The sequence below is a fragment of the Onychostruthus taczanowskii genome, unplaced genomic scaffold, assembly GCF_017590055.1.
Source record: "Onychostruthus taczanowskii isolate IOZ18803 unplaced genomic scaffold, ASM1759005v1 scaffold18, whole genome shotgun sequence".
Lineage (NCBI taxonomy): Eukaryota > Metazoa > Chordata > Aves > Passeriformes > Passeridae > Onychostruthus > Onychostruthus taczanowskii.
In genome coordinates, this window is record NW_024499017.1 from 6,971,964 (window position 1) to 6,989,713 (window position 17,750).

Below are 17,750 nucleotides of genomic sequence, written 5' to 3' on the forward strand. Positions count from 1 at the left end.
GCCCCAGGTGGAGCCTCCATCAGTCACAGGGAATCTGGTAGTTGTGGTAGTGGAGCCTGGTGTGGTTCCTGTGTGAGTTGGGACACTTGTTTCTACCACAGGCATGGTTGTGGTACCACCCCATGTGGCCTAGGGTACTCTCTCCAGCGCAAGCCATGACAGTGCCTGGTCTGTGGGTGCAGCTGGCTGCTGAGCTAAGGGCTGCAGCCTTATGGGAATGATCCCTAAGGTTAGGGAGCTGCATGGTTTGTCCCTGGTGCCTGGGGCTGTCCACATGGGGCACTGTCACCGCTGCCATCCTTGCCCCAGCAGGGCCACAGAGTCAGAGCAAAGCAAAAGAAAGCTTTTGACATAAGGCTGGGGAGAAGCAGGGAGTGGGCACAAATCCCTCCTGGCAGGCTGAGCCCTTTTCTGGGAGTACCTGTGGCACCTGCTGCTGCATGCGAGGCTCCTGCCACAGTGCCAGCCATGACCCAGCTTAGCTCTGCCCACAGGCTGGGCATCCCTGAGCCACATTGCAGCACTGCACTGTGGAAGGAGACAGCCAGAGCCTGCTGGAATATCAAGAATGGATTTATTTAAAAAGTGACAATCACATAGTTCATCTCATGAAGAGTTCCGCAGCACTGGCAGCCTGGTCTCGGCCCCTGCACTCGTCAGGAGCATGTGGAGTGTGTAATGAGTGGCAGGGAGGCAGCGGCCACAGGGTCCCAGCCCTGACCCAGGCAAGAGGGGATGAAGACAAACAGCTCTGAGAGCAGTAAGGAAGGTGGTGAGTAGCTGAGGAGGTACATCCCAGCCTGTGGTGCAGAGCTGCGGAGTCAGGCAGGGATGGGCCTCTTGGAGGGTACACGGTTAGAAAAAATACAAAACCAAGGTCTCTAGAAAATGTTGATTCTTGCACAATAGAAAATAGATCTACCTGATTTTGGAAAGAAATTTGGTTTTTAACGTCTAGTGCTGATTGTTCCTCCACGGTGCAGGAGGGCGGTGCCTTTGGCTTTGCACGTGCTCAGGGGCCGGTGTGCCTGCAAAGCCCGGGAGAAGGGCCTGTGCAGGCCGAGGTCAGGCCTTCTTCACATCATTGTGGTGCTCTCGCCGCAGGGCTCGGGGTAGCTTGGGGTTGATGAAGAATCCTTTCAAGAACAAGTCTCGGACAAAATAGGGCAGGTAGCGGTGTATGAAATACATGATCCCAAGGCCCTGCCCTGGGTAGTAGCGCACGGCTGGGTTGGCAGCCAGAAGCCCCTCTGTGATGCTGTTCACCACCGCGCTGAGGTCCTCCACCGCCACCTTCATGAACTGGATGAACTGCTGGTTGATCTCTTCCACGTAGTCCTCGCCATAGGCCTGCAGCAGCTCCTGGGGCAGACTGGCCAACAGCTGCTGCTTCTGCAGGTTCCAGAAGGCAGGGTCACATGTCGTCCCTGCAAGGAAACAGTCCCCGTGAGCTGTGTGGGGCCCCCCACTCCAGCCCCCTGCCATGGGTGCCAGCAGCCCCAGTCACCGTCCAGCCTCACAGGAAAGTCCAGCTGAGACCCTGGCAAAGATTGCCATGAGGGAAGTACAGTAGTAGCACCATAGTGGCTCTTGCTAGCCTGAGACTGGACCAGGGGTCTTGGACCCTGCCTGCAGTGGGGATGCCACTATCATAAACACAACTGAGCTGCTTTGATCAGTCCTAGTGCTATGGGGTCTGCTGGCAGAACTTGATCCTGATGCTGTTTCCAGTCCAGCAGAGCCTAACGGCCGCAGGATAGACACTGTCCCTGGATGGCTGGAGCTGCTTAGAAGCTGCATGTTTGCACCACCAACTACTACTCATCCCCTTGCTCCATCTTCTTCCTCCCTAGGATACCTGTCCTTTGCCCACAGGCACAGGCAGGGAGCAGGCACTGACCCTCTCACCTGTTTTGTAGTAGCCAGGCAGGATGAGGCTGACTTTGATGCCCCAGGGCTGGAGCTCGCTGCGGAAGGTGTCCATGACCAGGCTGAGGGCTGCCTTCGAGGCCCCGTAGGCTGCCAGGCAGGGGAAGGGCATGTCACCTGGCACAAGTGAAAGAATGAGTGAGCCAGTGCTTCAGCAGGGACAGAGGGGGGAAAGGGCAGGGCTTGTGCAGGACTGTGTTCCTGGCCAGTGCTTAAGGAAATGACTTAGGGTTTGTTTTGCTGAGAAAACAACTGAAATTAGCTTCAAATTAATGTTTTAATAGGGGAAAAAATGTGGTGAGGGAAGAGGAAATTGATTTTGCTCCCTGTCCAGCTAAAACTTGGCATTGTCATCCCCAGTGGAGGATTAGAGTGTTTTAATGGGCAAAAAAAAGGGCAGGGGAGAGGAAGTTGGTTTTCCCACCCTGGCCAGGGCTGTCATCCCCAATGGACGCACATGGCAACTGGGTTTGGGTTGTGACCAGGCTGACTGTCCCCATCCCCCATGTCTCCCCTATGTCTTGGTGGCTGCTGTGGGGTTCAGAAGTGCTGCCAGCTCATCCTAGAGTTCCTGGTGCCAGCTGGCTGAGAAAGTTGGAGCACCTGGGGGTTGGGAACTGCACCACACCATGAGGATACTCAAGCCATGCCTGGGCTGAGGGTGCCAGGGGTGCCACGCTGGAGGGAGGCTGCTCACCTGCAGGGCTGCTCACGGTGACAATGCGGCCGCCGGCAGAGCGGAGCAGGGGCAGCAGCCCCTTGGTGAGCTCCAGGGAGCCAAAGAAGTTCACCTCCATGCAGGTGCGGAACTTGCCCAGCGGCGAGAGCTCAGCGTCGGCGATGGTGTCGTTGAACCCGGCATTGTTCACCAGGCCCCAGAGTCCTGTGGGGATGGGGTGTTTAAAGAGGTGACCTGAATGGGGAAGCCCCACCCTGGGATTCCCAGCTGCTCCCCATGCTGATGGGGGTTCTGCAAGGGAATGGTGGGGTCCCCCAGGACAAGAAGAGAGCTTGGCAAAGGCTGTTGGCACAGGTGCCTGCAGGGACGCAGCCCCCGTGGAGACACATGGAGGTTTGCCACTGCCATATGGCTGCAGGCTGAGGTCCCAGGGAGTTCTGTGCGGTCCTGTGAGGTTGCCAAAGGCAGCTCCTACCTGTGCTGTTGGTGTGGGCCTGGATATGCTGCAGGACACGCTGGATGTCCTCTCTCTTGGTCAGGTCCATCTGCAGCAGCGTCAGCCTCGTCGAGCAGCTCTGGCGCAGCTCCTGGGCACCAGGACTCTGCAGGTCCAGCACGCTGGCAAACACCCGAAAGCCCATGATGTCCAAGTGCCTCGCTGTTGCCTGCCCAAAGCCCGAATCACATCCTGAAAGAGACGGGAAGAGCCTTGCAGTGGCCAGTGACAGCCACTGTCTGTCTCCAGTCCCCAAAGATCCCCTAGCTCTGCCTCTCTGGCACCAGGAACCAACCCCAGGAACCAAACATCCACCCCAGCATCAGTTTCCCTTGCCTGAAGACCACCTCGGTGCACCTGCTGTAGCTCCTGACTCACCAGGATGTGACCTTGCCCTGGGGCATTAGCAGGTCCCGGAGCTGCTGTTTTCTCTCATGCAGGAGGAAGAAAACACTCCCTTTATCTGCAACCCCATCGCCCCAGCACCTCCCTAATTTAAGGTGCAGGTAAACCTGCAGGCACCAGCAACTCACCGAACAGCCCAGAGCCCTGCAGAGATGCGGGGCCATCAACCCTCAAAATAGCCTCTGAAAGCTCCATCAAGCACCATTCATAGCTGGCAATAAGGCTCAGTGGGAGACTTTTGTCAAATGCTTTTCACCCAGAAAGTGGTCAAGAGGCAGAGGACCTCTTCATCTGGCTGAGCCATGAGAGGATTAAAAAGGGTGAGGGGAAAAAACCGGATTCTGGTGTGCTCCTTCTACCCTGCATCCTTCAAGGGAGCATCCACACGGGATGGACCACTCCGGAGAGTGCTGGTGCTCCATGCCCGGTCCCAGCCTCATTTCCTCGATCTCTGTTCAAACAGGGCACCACAGGTGACACTGTCACCTGCAAAGCCACCATCGGGGTGGCTGGAGGACAGCCCGGGCAGGAGCTGGCTGTTGCAGAGCAGTGACAAGGCCAGTGGCCAGGGTGGAGCGGCCGGGATGCAAACAAACAGCAGCGGCAAGGTACAGGCTGTTCCCGGGGCCGATGGCAGCACTGATAGCTCAGGGAGCCTGTGCCACAACTGCTGCCCAGTCACATTAACCATTAACAGGGGAGCACTGCAGGGCCAGCCCCATGGCCCTGTACCCTCTTGCCCCGCACCTTTGGGTGCTCCTGAGGACATCCTGAAAACGGGAACCCTGTGTGGTATCTGGAGCCACCCCAGGGTAGACACAACAGTGGCCCTGGGGACTCTTATCTCATGAGATTCAGCACCCCTCTACCAGCCTTTGAGTGCGGGGGCGGGCTGAGTGGACACAGGGACTGGCTGCCTCACTCTTCCATACCCCACAGGCTGGGATCAGGCACTTACAGCTCTTGGGGTGCCAGCTAAGCAGCAGTTCAGCATCTCTGTCCCAGTCCCCAGCTCAGTTTTACTCTATTGCTGCGTCAGAAACCTGTAATTAAACCTCTGGCCAGAGGCCAGAGTGATAACACAGCCCAGAGGTGCTCAGTTGGCAGGAAGGCGCTGCAAGGACCTCCTTTTCCCACACAACACTCAACACTCATCATGGATGTGTGCCAGGTTGGCTCAGCATCACCCCAGCATTGTCCCTGGCATTGCCCCCACATCACCCCCAAAACCCTCATCTGGAGGGCATGCTGAAGGTGCTGCCGGCACAGCACATCCACCTCTCCCCTCCCTAGGAACAGTGCATGCTGCCAGCAGACAAACAGATAAGGTGCATTTCACCTTTCCAAGAAGTGCAGGAGAAAACTGCAATAAAGATAAGGTTTAAAAATAAAAGTGTTCGTGGCCACAGCCTCACCATGACGCAGCTGACAGGAGGGTTACCTGCACTGATCCCATGCAGCCAGCAAGAAAGGCTTCCTGTCCAAACATGAAGCTTCCTATCACCATGTAACTCTCAAAACCCCAGGAAACATCCCAAAAAACTGAGAGCCAGGTTTGCTGGCTTCTTATGGGCAAGTCTGGCAAGGAGGGATCAAACACAGCCACATGCTGTCCAAGCCAGGCAGGGTTTGTTTTGCCTTAGAGGAGCAGGGCAGTCAGAGGGTTTGTTTCGGAAGTTCTAATTTATTCACACACATACCAAAAAAAAAAAACTCCTGGGAGGCTGGCGGGAGGCCCAAGGCCAGGAGGGTGAGGATGCTCTGGTGTTATTTAAGGTCTCCGCTGCTGCTCAGCTTCCCATCCGCTGTGCTCAGGCATGGCCAAGAGTGCAGGGAGGGACAATGAACCCCCTGGGCCCATAACACGTGGCCCCAAAGTATGGCAGTTTTCCCAGGGCTATGTTCACTCCCTATGGCCACCAGCACATGAGCTGCTGGCCACGCTGGAGCTGGCACAGGAGCCATTGCCGCTGGCCCGGCCCCGCCGGGAGCGCTGGAGCCGTCCAGTCTGTGCAGCTCCAGCAAGGCTGGCGCTGGGCTCGCTGCCCTCCCAGGATACTGCATCACGAGGAGATGCCGGCGCCAGTTCCCCCCGCCCCAGCTCCCAGCTTGCCAGCTGGTTTCACAGTCGTGCTGGAGGGAGGGACGTGGTCAGATCAAGCACAGGAGCCCAGCATTGGGAGCGCAGCAGAGGAGAGCAGGTACCTTGAAGCCCCTGCATCGCATCCCCACAGACCCTGGGCCAGCAGACAGAGGCTTTTGCTGCAGCAGGAACAGAGAAAAACCTGAGTCCAGGTTGCAAAATCCAGCAGCCCTCCACAGGCTCAGCAAGCCGGGACAAACTCCTGCACCAGGGGCCGGACGGACGTTTTCCAGAGCAGCGGGTCAGTAGCAATTCCTGAGGACTTTGCGGAAACTCCAGCCACTTCAGCGGCTCCCCAAAGAGTGAGAGATGCAAGCTTCCACTAGAATTTCGGCATGACAAGCCCCAATTTTACTTATCTTGAGCAAAAAGGTTTGGCCTCCAGCATCATCATAAGGGGTGTCCTCCCACCCACTCAGGGAAGGCAAAGAGGACTGACACCGCAGCATCCTGCATCCATTGTCCAGAGCTGCTCCTCACCGGTGACAGCAGAGCCACCGCCGGGGCTGAGCTGTGCCAGCTGGGCAGCTCCCAGCCAGCCTGCACCGCTCGTGCTTCCTCGCTGCCAGGAGCCAGCTGAAGCTGCAGTCCCGGTTTGGTGTGGACACATTTCTTTCAGGTGAGTCAGGCATGGCACGCTCTGACATTTTGCTGTCTCAGGTATTCACCCTGCTCTCCTGCACCAGCACCAAGGCCACCACACACAGACATGCTCAAAATTAGTGCTACCATTTTCTCATTGGAGCAGAGAGGGTCAATAACACAGCTGCAACCCGGGAGCTGCTGAACCACAACCACGTGCCTGCCCCTGCCCCCACTGCTGGCACAGTACATGATGGAGGGCTGGCAGCACAGGTCTGCGGTGCTCACCCCAACACAACCTAGGAGTGACTTCCCTTCCCAAGCTGTGAGCTGAGAGTCCCTATCTATGAGCTGTGCAGTCTCATTCTGGAGCTGTGGAACGCAAGCTGGGCATCTTAAGCCCTGAAGCCAACCTTCTTCATTCCCAAGCCATGAGCTGTGTACATCCTCATCCCCATCCCTGAGCCATAAACTAAGCCTCATCTCTGAACCAGAAGTTGGGCATCCTTGTGACCTCTGCATCCTCATCCCTGAACCATGCACAACAGGTGAGGACCAACAGAAACCTAAGCAGTGAGAAGCATAGCTTCCCTGAAAAATTCCCATGTGCCTGCAAAACTGCCCAGAACCTGGTGGGTACAGTGGCAGCTGCCTGGATCTGGTACCTCCACAGCCACCCCAGCTGAGGACCCTGGTGTGGAAGCTGAAGAGGGGTTGCCCCAGGGCTGAGCACCCTTGTGATGGACCAGCTCCCCCATGGTCACCCTAGCAGCATGGTCAGTCAGCATCCCTAGGGGCTGTGCACCTGGCAGCGAGGTAGCTGGAGGCACCCTTGAGGATGCTCCATCTTCCACCAACTGAGAGCTTGACAGCTGAGCTGGGCACTCAGAAGGGCATCACCCCCTCCACCCCCATCAGCTCTGCAGGCCCTTGCTGGGTGCCCCCTGCTGCTCACCAAATCCCAGGACATCAATCCCACCTCCCCAAAGAGCTTTAGGGCTGTGTGTCCCACCACCCTGTCCAAGAGGCCTCACCAAGATGGAGCTGTCACCAGGCTCAAGGACACCATCAGTGGGGAGGAGCTGGGGCACCAAGGCCAAATGGATTAACATGCTGAGCCACTTGTTTCCATAGGCTCAAGCTCAAACCCTGCCTGGGATGCCAAGCTAAATGTGGCCTTCTGGCTCTGACAGGATTCCCTGCCATCGTGGATCCAGCTTCTCCGGGCATGGTATGGGATTTATCTGGGCAGCACTGAGGGAGGCTCAGCTGGGTGCCAGAGCAGACACTGATTCTAACTCAGCTGTTCATCTCAGCTCCATCCTGGGAGTGCGGGCACCTCATGGATGCAGAAGCACAGGACAAGGTGGCACCAGCTGGGGATGGTGCCATCAGAGGGGATGGCAGTCCCCCAGAGGAACTTGATGGGGTCCTTGCACAGTGCAGGTCCGGGCATGATAAAATGCCCAGCAAAATCTTGTGTGGGCAGGACAAGGCCCAGTGGCCAACACCTTCCGGATGCTGCACACATTTGGAGCAAGGAGTGATAAAAGGGTGATGTCAGCCCTGGGCAAAAGGGAACAAATTCTTGGCAGGGCATAGGAGAGGGAGGGAAAGGCAGGAGCACCTGTCCCCACAGCAGCTGCCCACACCACAGCCATCCAGCAGCCCTGGCATCAGTCACCATCTGCCCACACCCAAGTACTTCTGTGGGAGTGGGGCTGGGAAGGGGCACCCACAGCCCCCAATCCATCCAATGTCATCACTGCCCACAGGAAACACCACCCCAGCCACTGGCTTGCACGGAATGCCACGTCCGCATTCTCTGTGGGAGCAGCCCTCATGCCCAAGCACAGGCAGACAGGGTGGCAGCAGGCCTGGTGATGCTACTGTTGGTCCTCAGCACTGGGGTTCAGTAAGCCACAAGCCTAATTAAATTAAATTAAAGCCAGAAGATACCTTTAGGGATGACCCAAATCCCATCCTCAAATCCCTAGTGAGTGGATAATGCAGGAGCCCCCCACCCAAGCAGCCTGGGTGTGCATCCCTGCAAAGCCTCAGCCTCCTTCCTGAGCAGGACCTGAGCCAAGGGGGGCACACACTGCCCCTACTCCCCTAGGACCATCTCCCTGCATGACACAGTCGGCACAGGCAGCTGGAGGGAGATTGCTGATGGCTCTCATAGCCCAGGATAGACACATCCCTCCAACAGGTCCTATGGGGCAGAGCAGGGGTCAGACAAACCCTCAGCCCCACAAGGAGACTCATGACAGAAGGCCCATGGCAGGGGGTACATGGGCGACCTACTACCCCTCCGTGTGCTGGGGACAATAGCCAGATGGTTTGAATTACAATGGATTAGCCAAGTGTTCCTGGGGCCTCACAGTCATCACCTCCACCCGGGAAGTTATCTCCCACTTAACAAAGAGAAGGGGGGAAATCTGATTTTCTGCCTAGACAACCAACACAACCAGACAGAAATGACGAGGAGCCCCCAGGCCAGTGTGAATGCACCCACAGCTTCTGGATTAAAGGCCATTTCTCAGGAGCTTTACTGGTGCATCCTATTGGGGACTGATTGCACAAAACCAGCTGGGTAATAAAAAAGGTGTCAGAGTCCACAGCCCTCCCCATCACTGTCACTAAAAGCCATCCAGACGCCTTATCCCCCACCAAAGCTGTGAGCAGCAGATGCTGCTTGCCACCAGTGGGGCTAATGAACACAGGAGCTTGTTCGTGCCCTGGGACAGCAGGGCAGGAATGAGCCCAGCCACCCCCTGCAATGCCAAGCCAGTGCCTGGTGGGATGCTCAAAGAAGCTGGGACCCAGGAATTAGCCCAGCCCTGGCATGGCAGTGATGCTGCTGCGGTGAGCAGTGACCCTGGGCTCACAAGCTGACGGGGGTGGGGGGAGGAAGTGCCACCTCCAGCCTTGCTGTGACACTTCGCAGAAAGAGCACAGGAATTTCCTAGAAGCAGCCGCTCACCGCACACCGGGGCTGGATGGCATCTTCCGGCAGCTGCTGTCTCCACCGAGGGGAGATCCTCTCCCCAAAAGGAGCAGTGAGACTCTCACAGTCAATAATTTGATCTTGCAGCAGGCAGGGATACACGAGAGAAGTCAGCAGCACAGACATCACCTGGCACAGGCTGTACATGAGAGCTAAACCGGGATGGATGGATGTCCCTCCAAGAGGAAGTTGTCAAGAGCTGTGGTGATAGCCAGGTTAATAATCACCTTCAAAGGGAACATGGTGAACTGGGAACATGGAGCTGACAAGCCTCGAAAGCCATCCATCAGGAAGAGCTTTTGCTGGGAAGGACACCCATGGCCCAGAGACAACTCGACCAGACCACTCAAGATCAAGTGCCACTCAAGATCAGTGCCAATGGCAAGCTGGCACTGGTAACACATCCACCTGGGCTCCTGGAGAGGGAGAGCCTGGGTAGGAACCAGGCTGAGAAGCCAGAAAGCTCCACCAGCTGTGTCTGGAATGTCTGAAGATGCTCCTGGGGAATAAGGTGGTGGCAATAAAGCCATGGCTGGGGCACCTGCTGGTGGGCCAGCTCTAGTCTGCAAAAGGGCTCTCCAGGGACTCCCAGCAGGCTGGAGAACCAGCAGCCGAGCCCCATATCCATCCCTCCTGTGTGCTATACAAGAAAAGAGAGGCATCAGGCCATGCCTAAGGTCTGCTACAGGCAGGGCTAATCCATCCACAGGCAGCTGAAGGGAAGAACAGCTCTTCTACATGGACCACCACGAGCCATCATCACCCAGGGACATCTCAGGAAAGGTGTTTTTAGCTAGGACAGCAAAGCACCACAGCCATGGCATGACCAGGAGAACCTCTAACCATGTGGTAGGACAGGTCAGCCATGGGAGAGCTTTGAAGTGCCACCCAGACAGCACTGTGGGCAAGTCATAAATGATGCCAGCAGAGACAAAGCCATGCTGGGACAGTGCTGACCAAAGCAACAGGTCAGAGCAAGCCCAGGGGATCATCATGTTAAGCATCTCAGAGTTGCAGCACCCCAATAAGGCTATGGCAGTTTCAATGGAGCACTACCAGTTTAGGGGTAGTTTGCTGATGAGCAAACTACCCCTAAACTGGTAGTTTGCTCATCAGTTTGCTTATAAGTTTCTCATCAGTTTGCTTATCAGTTTGCTCATCAGTTGCTCATTTGCTTATCAGTTTGCTCATCAGTTGCTCAAAGTTTCTTTGCTTATAAGGTGCCATCTCATCACTCTCCTTGACACAAGAGTGAACTCCCACTCATGCCACAATCCCAAGCAAGCAGAAGTGGTGGAAGCCCTAACCATTCCCACATCATGATAGTCTCTACAGCTGCACCAACTATTTTCTTTTGCAGCTTCCAGATTCATGTGAAGCGGGGGACTTTTTTTTTTTTTAGAAACAGAGCAAAACACTTGAGCAAACACCAACTGAGCTTCTGCCAAGACAGCTTTTGAAATACACTGAGCTGTTTAAGCCCCCGGGCTCAGAGCTGTGCCTCATGACGACCTCAACCCACCTGCCCTTTCCATACACAGTTCAAGTTGGCCCCTCCTTACTCTTCACCTGCAGCACTCACCAGCTCTTCAGAGTAAGAGTTTGAGTATCATAAGGCTAGTTTGGTGCATTTTCCCCAAAATACATGAAGGTAGCCCTCCAGGCTGATGTGCTTGGACATAGTTGGGCTGACTCAGGCAATGTCAGGGCAGCACCCACACGTTCCCTTCAGCTTAGGCAGAGCCCAGCACAACAGCTGAAAGAGTGGGACAGAATTCATCGTGGGATGGCTGCACATCCCACACTGGAGATTATCCCCACCTGGTAACCAGGACCCGAGAGAGGAACAAAAGTTGGTCACAGTGGGTAACTCATAACAGGATGAGGCCCTCGTAACCCAGAGAAGCTGCAGCTGCCCCATCCCTGGAAGTGTTCAAGGCCAGGTGGGATGCGGTTTGGAGCAACCTGGTCTAGTAGAAGGTGTCCCTGCCCATGGCAGGGGAGTTGGAACAAGATGGTCTTTAAAGCCTTTTCCAACCCACACCATTCAGAGCTTCTATGATTCTGAGAGGCCAGACCTTCAGAGCTGCCACAGAAGGATCACGGCAGGTACCTGAGCTTTCCAGCCCATCCCTTCTCTCTGTTCCCAGCCTGCCTGGGAGTCACTCGCCATCTGGCTCCACAGGGTCAACCACCCAACAAGAGGAAGTGCTGCCGCAAAGCCTGTAAAGCCAAAAACTGCTTTTCAAGATTACAGCCTTAGAGCCAGCAAATCCCAGGACAGCGCCATGTGTGACAGGGAAGCCAGCTCCCGAGAGGGAAGCTGATAAAGCTCAGGGGCTGGCAGCTCTCCAGGGGAGAAGGAAGCAGAAGTGATACGTTGCACATACAAGCCGAGACAGAAGAATGGGAGATGGTGGATATACCGCAGCCACTGATGGGAGCAGGGAAGGAGGTAACAGGCACATGCTGGGGAGGTTAAAAATAAAAATAAAAGGTCCTAAAGTATACCTGTAGCAACATACTGACAGCATGAGGGCAGTTTTTCCACCTTATCATAGAAAATTTGAGCATTTTTCACCTTAATGTAGAACAGTTTGGTTGGAAGGGACCTTATAGGGTCATCCAGTTCCAACACCCCTGCTGTGGGCAGGGACAACTTCCACTAGCCCAGATTGCTCCAAGCCACATCCAACCTGGCCTTGGAGGCTCCACAGCAGTACCTCAGATCTGAGATGACAGGAGGGACATCAGGAGGTGAAGAGGTACCAGAAGCCCTGCAGCCTTTCCCCCTCGGAAAAAAAAAAAAAAAAAGCCCCTCCAGCTGGAGTTTTAGATCAACACTGAAAGAAGACTGTGGGGAGAAGGCAAAGATTTGGTGGAAACACCTTGAAGAGCCCCCTCAAACAAAACCCTGGCTGGGCAAGTCCAGCAACCCTGTGCTGTGCTCCCAGCAGTAAAAGCAGCAACGAGGTCTTCTGTAACCAGATCCTGGCTTGAGGGGAGCTAGACTCAACAGTGGGTAACCCAATCCCAGACCTCATTAAAAATGTGCTGCTCATTGGACTAGAGGGCAGCAACTGCCTACACTTCTCTCCTTCCGAAAGCATCCGTTCCCATCTGACAATCTCATTTCGGCAGGGAAGTCTTTGCTTTGTTGCTCTCATGTCCCCGCATAACCCCGAGGTTAATCAAGCCAGCTTGGGTTTCTCTACCAACTCCAGTCTCCCACAGTATGAAACCTCAATGTGTTTTTCCTCCTAATTAGCTGTGCTCATCATTTTTTTGGTTAACGGTGCTAAAAACTCCCACCTCAACAGGTCTGTGTCATTAGTAGGCTTCAAAAGTGCTTATTTTATAGATAAGTGAGAAAAAGCCAAGCGTATCTATCCACATGCCTGCGGTGAGCAGGGGTAGGTATCTATTTCTGAAGAAACCTCACGTGGGAAAGAAGAATCCTAAATCCATGGAGGGCTGCTGACAGAGCGGGGGGAGAGCTTCAGCCTTGCAGATAGAGGCAGAAAAAACAGCTTTCCTCCTCTGTTCCCAAAAGCCAGCAGCAAACCCTGTAACTAGAGTTAAATGTTGCATTTTTTTAACTTCAAGTATACCAGGAATTGCTTGTGCACCAGGGCTGGAGTTCGGGTGTTTGATTTTGGTTCTGTCCCACCCCTCAGCTTGGAGGCAGCAGCTGCCTCTGCTGTTAATTTTTAATAGATTCTGAAAAAATCAGAGCAATTTCAGGGAATAAGCTGATTTTCAGCTTTCACTTATAGAATCACAGAATGGTTTGGTTTGGCAGGGACCTGAAAGATCACCTAGTTCCACCCCCCTGCACTTAGGCTGGGGAAAGATCCCAGGTACCCTCTGAGCTGGATCACTGCCTCCAGAAGCAGAGTGAAAGTCACCTATGGAGAGCTGCAGCACCTATGCACAAAGCATTTCTCACAGCAAGGCTGCTGGCAGGCTCAGCACCAAACACAGGCTGTGAGCGTGCTGTGCAGGTGCTCCGGCCACGCCATGGTGCAGAGGTGCCCATCCCAGAGCCAGCCCTGAATCCTTGACCCTGACATTTCTCAGTCACCTTGTTTAGCTGGAAAATAGATCTAAGACAACATCAAAGTCCAGACAGGAGCAACATTGCTTTTTTTACCACAGAAAGTGATTTACCTTCATGGCAGAAAGCAAGAGTCCCAACATCTGGATTGAATCACTCAGTCCTGCTGCAGCCAGCAGATGCTTCAACATCTGTGGAGTCCATGGGAAACACTGAAGCGCTGCAAGTTGCAAAGCCTCTGTTAACCTTGAACATGATCTGGAGCTCTGACCCATTTCAGATTGTTAATGGGGCATGCAATTGTGACAAGAACGCTTCACCAGGAAAACCACACTTTCCCTGCAGCCAGGAAGGAGAAGAGAGGAGGACAGGGCAGGTTTGGGTCTGGGCAGCCTGACCAGCAAACAATTTTGCTCACAGAGATTATTTGTTGGAAGACAGACCAATCTGCAGGTGCTCCTAGCTTCCTTCACAGGCTGCACCAAGGAAGAGCAAGGATACAAGAGACCCAGACTGCTTCTCCCAGGCAGCCATCCTGATGTTTGGAGAGTTAATTCAGGTACCACCATTACAGACAGAATAACAATTCACTATTTTCAACTTTCCATCCAAGCTGAAGCGTATGAACCAGTATCTTGTAACACAACTCCTGTCCTTCCTCTGCTCTGGTAAAGCCCTGCAGGCAGGCAGACTCTATGGGCTGCTTTGCATTTGGTGCTTTTCAAGGATCTGCAGTAAACTGGGCAGTTGGCTGCTGTCCAAAGAACCACCCCACACAGTCACACATGGCAACAGCAAGAGGCTTCTCCAGCTGCTCAGTGGAGCCCTGGGATGCTCTTGGCCATCCCTCCACCACCTCCAGGCACCCACTTGAGTTGGATGGTTTCAATAGACTCACTGAATTCCACAGGCATCTGCTAAGACCACAGGAACCAAAGAATGTTGTAGGTTCATGTCTAAACTGACCCAGCCAAAGCCCAACCTTGCACAGAGCACTGCCAGGCTGAATCTGGAGAGGCCAAGAAATGGCAGCTCATCACCTCCCTCCAAGACTGCTCTTGCAGACCACCAGCCCTGCCCATGCTCCAGAGGCTGGACTGCTTTTTGTATCAATTCCCCATGGGAAGAAGTATGGCATATAATACCCCTCTTTGTTGACACAGCTCTGAGGAGTCCAGTGGCCCTAAGAACAGCCAGCAGTGCCATTTCACATTTGGGAAGGGGGATGCACACACAAACCAGCTGTCTGGTGTTTGGAGTGAGCTGCTCTCAGTGAGCCACTGCCACCACTGGCCCACAGGTGCCAGTCAGCAGCACCAGCACCCTGGAGTGCCCTGTCACACACTGGTGAGGGATGCCAGGCACTGGATGCCTTGCAGCTTCCCCATGCTGGATCAGGCTCTGGTCAGGCAGCTGCCCCTACCAACCCTGCCCACACTGCAGGTATGTTTGGGTCCTTGTGGTTTTCCAAGTTTGGCTAAAGCTTGTGCCAGGTGTGAGCTCATCTTTAAGGCAAGGGCAGGCTCAGGACAGCAAACCAAGGGAGGCATGGGGATAGCTGCTATCTCCCTCCCAGCCCAGGCCCAGCAGCTGACCTCTGCTCCCCTCCTCATCCCCACCATCCTCCTGGGGCTGACCTCTCCCAGCCCCTGGCTGCAAAGGAGGGCATTCTCCTCCTCCCTGAAAACAGCTGTTACATCCCCTAGGAAGACAGGATTAACACTTTCCTCACCCTCTGCCCCCCTCCAGGCTGCATGCACCAGAGCCATGCTCCTGGAGAAGCTGGACCATTGGGATGCAGAACAAAAGACCCAAGGTCACAGCCCCAGACAAACACAGCACTGCAGGGACTAGTGACCACTTACTTTGCTAGCCCATGAGGGGATGCCTGCTGGGAAAGCACAGCATCCCTTGTACCCCTCTAGCAGCAGGTGGCTGCCCATCCCTGCTCCAGCCAAACCCCAGTCCCACGTGCAACAGTCAAAATGCAAACCTGCAGCAGATGGGAAACGCCACAACTTTCCAGCCCCTGCTGCTACCACAGGGTCAGCAGCTTTGCTCTGCAGCAGCTCTACATCTGCTCTGCTATTTTCCCACTGGGCTGCACAGTTAGTTTTCCTTCAATCCCTGCCATAACTAAGTTTTATTTAGCCAGTGATGTCTGAACAGCACATGGGGCTGGAGCATCACATGCAGAGCTCAACTTAGGGTTGTTCCCCGGGAGAGTGGGCAGCTGGAAGAGCTGAAACTCATCACCTGGGAGATAGAACAGCACTGCAGCCACCTTAACTTGCCCCAGATAAGCATCACTGAACCTGCTGCAGGATTAAGACAGCAGCCAAGATGTGTATACAAGGAAATGATGCCCAAAGATTTTCAGGCTGAAACCTGCGCTGCTCCATCGGGAGGGAACTTTGTACCATTTGTCAGTTGATCTGCAAGGTCCAGCACAACACACAGCATGGCAGTAGGTCTGTCCCTGACCTCACACACCTTCAATGAGGCCAGCATTGCCAGCCATCTATGCTCAAGCTGCTGTCTCTGCCAGGCTTTGCTTCCCATTGGCAAGAGGAGGAAGGTCAGGCTGCCTTTCTCCCCGAGCTGATCCTTCCCGTCTGCTCCCACAGGAGACACAAGCAGCTACTCAATATCTAGTTGCCTGGAATTAATCCATAAAAGAATCAGGCTAATTACTATACAAATACTCAAGTGAGGGATGCCATCCCCATCAAAACAGCCCTCACATCTGCCCCTTGGCAGGCACTTGCCAGAGCAGCAGCACGGAAACGCCAATCCCGCACCGCGGGTTGCGCCTCGAACCTGTAAAACCACAAAGTATTTACAGCCAAGAGCAAACACATCAGAGCTGCAGAGGTGCCACCTCAATGCACTGGGGCAAGAACACCTTGTTCCAGTCACTGACTCACTAATTATACAGGCAATGCCAGGGAGCCAGGGCTGCCAGAGCTGCTGTGCCACAGGGCACCTGTGAGCGCATGGCTGTCAGACATCCTCCACAGGCAGCCCTACCCTGCTGCAGCTTTGACCTTCACTCAGTTGAATCATTCATTCATCCACTGCCTTGCTCCTCTGATCTTCCTCCTCGAGAGAGGATTCCCTGCACTTCCTACTGCTGCCACAGAACCCTACAAGCTGGAAGGGGGATGCAGGTCTTGCCTTAATTTTCAAGGAAACAAGCAAACTGCCTTCTCCAGCTTCAGCACCTCCAAGCCCAGCCCAGACATCCCCACCAGGATGCAGACTCCCGTCCTTGGGAGCACTGCCAAGGTCATGCCCAGAAGTTTCCCTACCCTCTGCATCCATGCGGAGCCAGCGGCACCTTCCAGGCACACCTGGAGCAAAAACCACCCCAGCTCCAGCACTTCCTCCTCATCTCTCCACTACCATTGCCTCACAGCAATGCACTGCTGAGCCTGGCTCTCATCCTGCAGTTCCACTGCCAGGAGGAAGGAGTGAGAAACCACGTATATACCAAGATAGCCTAAAGAGCTTCAGCCAGCAAGCCAGAGCTGTGCAAAACTTGGGAGCATAGCACATCCTCTAAGGAGCTCAGGACCACAGAGGAGCTTTGGACCAGGCAGCCCAAAGAGGAGGCAGGCAGCAGCTGGGCAGCATTTCCCAAGGACACCCACACAGTGGAGGACCTTGTCACCAGCAGCTCCCTGGATGGAGCTCTGGATGAAGCAGTGATGCTCAGCACTAGGTAGCCAGCCCTGTTAAAGCCTCTAGAGATACTATGAAAACCTTTCCAAGAACAAGTACAACTCCAGAGGGGAGGAAGGGAAGGGGAGAAGAGGAGAGGGAAGCCCTTGGGCCAGCCGACAGGGTCCAAAGCCAGCTCTGTCCCATCTAATCTCAGGGCTTCCAGAGGAAGCAGCTCTCGGCATCATGCTGCAACTAGTGGTCAGCACTCGAGGGGCCATTGCAACTCCCTGCTTCGCGGGGCAGATACTGCCTGGCCGGTTCTGCTTGGACGTGGAAGAGGACGAGGGATGCGCTGGCAGCGGTGGTTGGTCCCCAGCGGGACCCCACAGACAGCAGCGTCCTGGTGCCTGCGGGACACCCCACTCCGCTCCCCGCCGAGCCCAGGCGGTGCCGTCGGGGCGTCGAGGCCGTGTCCCCGCACTCACCTGTGACAAGGACGGCTCTGCCCGCCACCGGCAGCAGCCCGCGGGGCGCCGCCCGCCACAGCAGCAGCATACCCGCCCGGCGGGGGAGCGGGGCGGGGCGGGACCGGCCGCCGCCAATGGGAGACGGGCGGGACGGGAGCGCCGGGCACCGGCAGCTGCCGGGGCACCGGGACCGCGGGCACCGGGACCGGCTCCGACACCGACACCAGCGGCCGGGGAGGGGGGAAGGCGGAAGGCGGAGCACCTTGGTACCCACGGCTCGGCACGGCTCGGCTCGGCTCGGCGTGGCTTGGCGCGG

The 17,750-nt window shown here is 55.3% G+C and overlaps 1 protein-coding gene across 1 annotated transcript; it reads right to left on the minus strand.

Moving 5' to 3' along the window:
- Nucleotides 1-555: 555 nt before the first annotated feature.
- Nucleotides 556-17,522, minus strand: HSD11B2 (hydroxysteroid 11-beta dehydrogenase 2). Its single transcript, XM_041400861.1, has 5 exons — nt 17,453-17,522; nt 3,084-3,296; nt 2,627-2,812; nt 1,909-2,046; nt 556-1,427 (listed from the first exon to the last, which is right to left on the minus strand). Exons 1-5 carry the CDS (start codon nt 17,520-17,522, stop codon nt 1,066-1,068), a joined length of 969 nt encoding a protein of 322 aa, XP_041256795.1. The 3' UTR covers nt 556-1,065.
- Nucleotides 17,523-17,750: the final 228 nt, after the last annotated feature.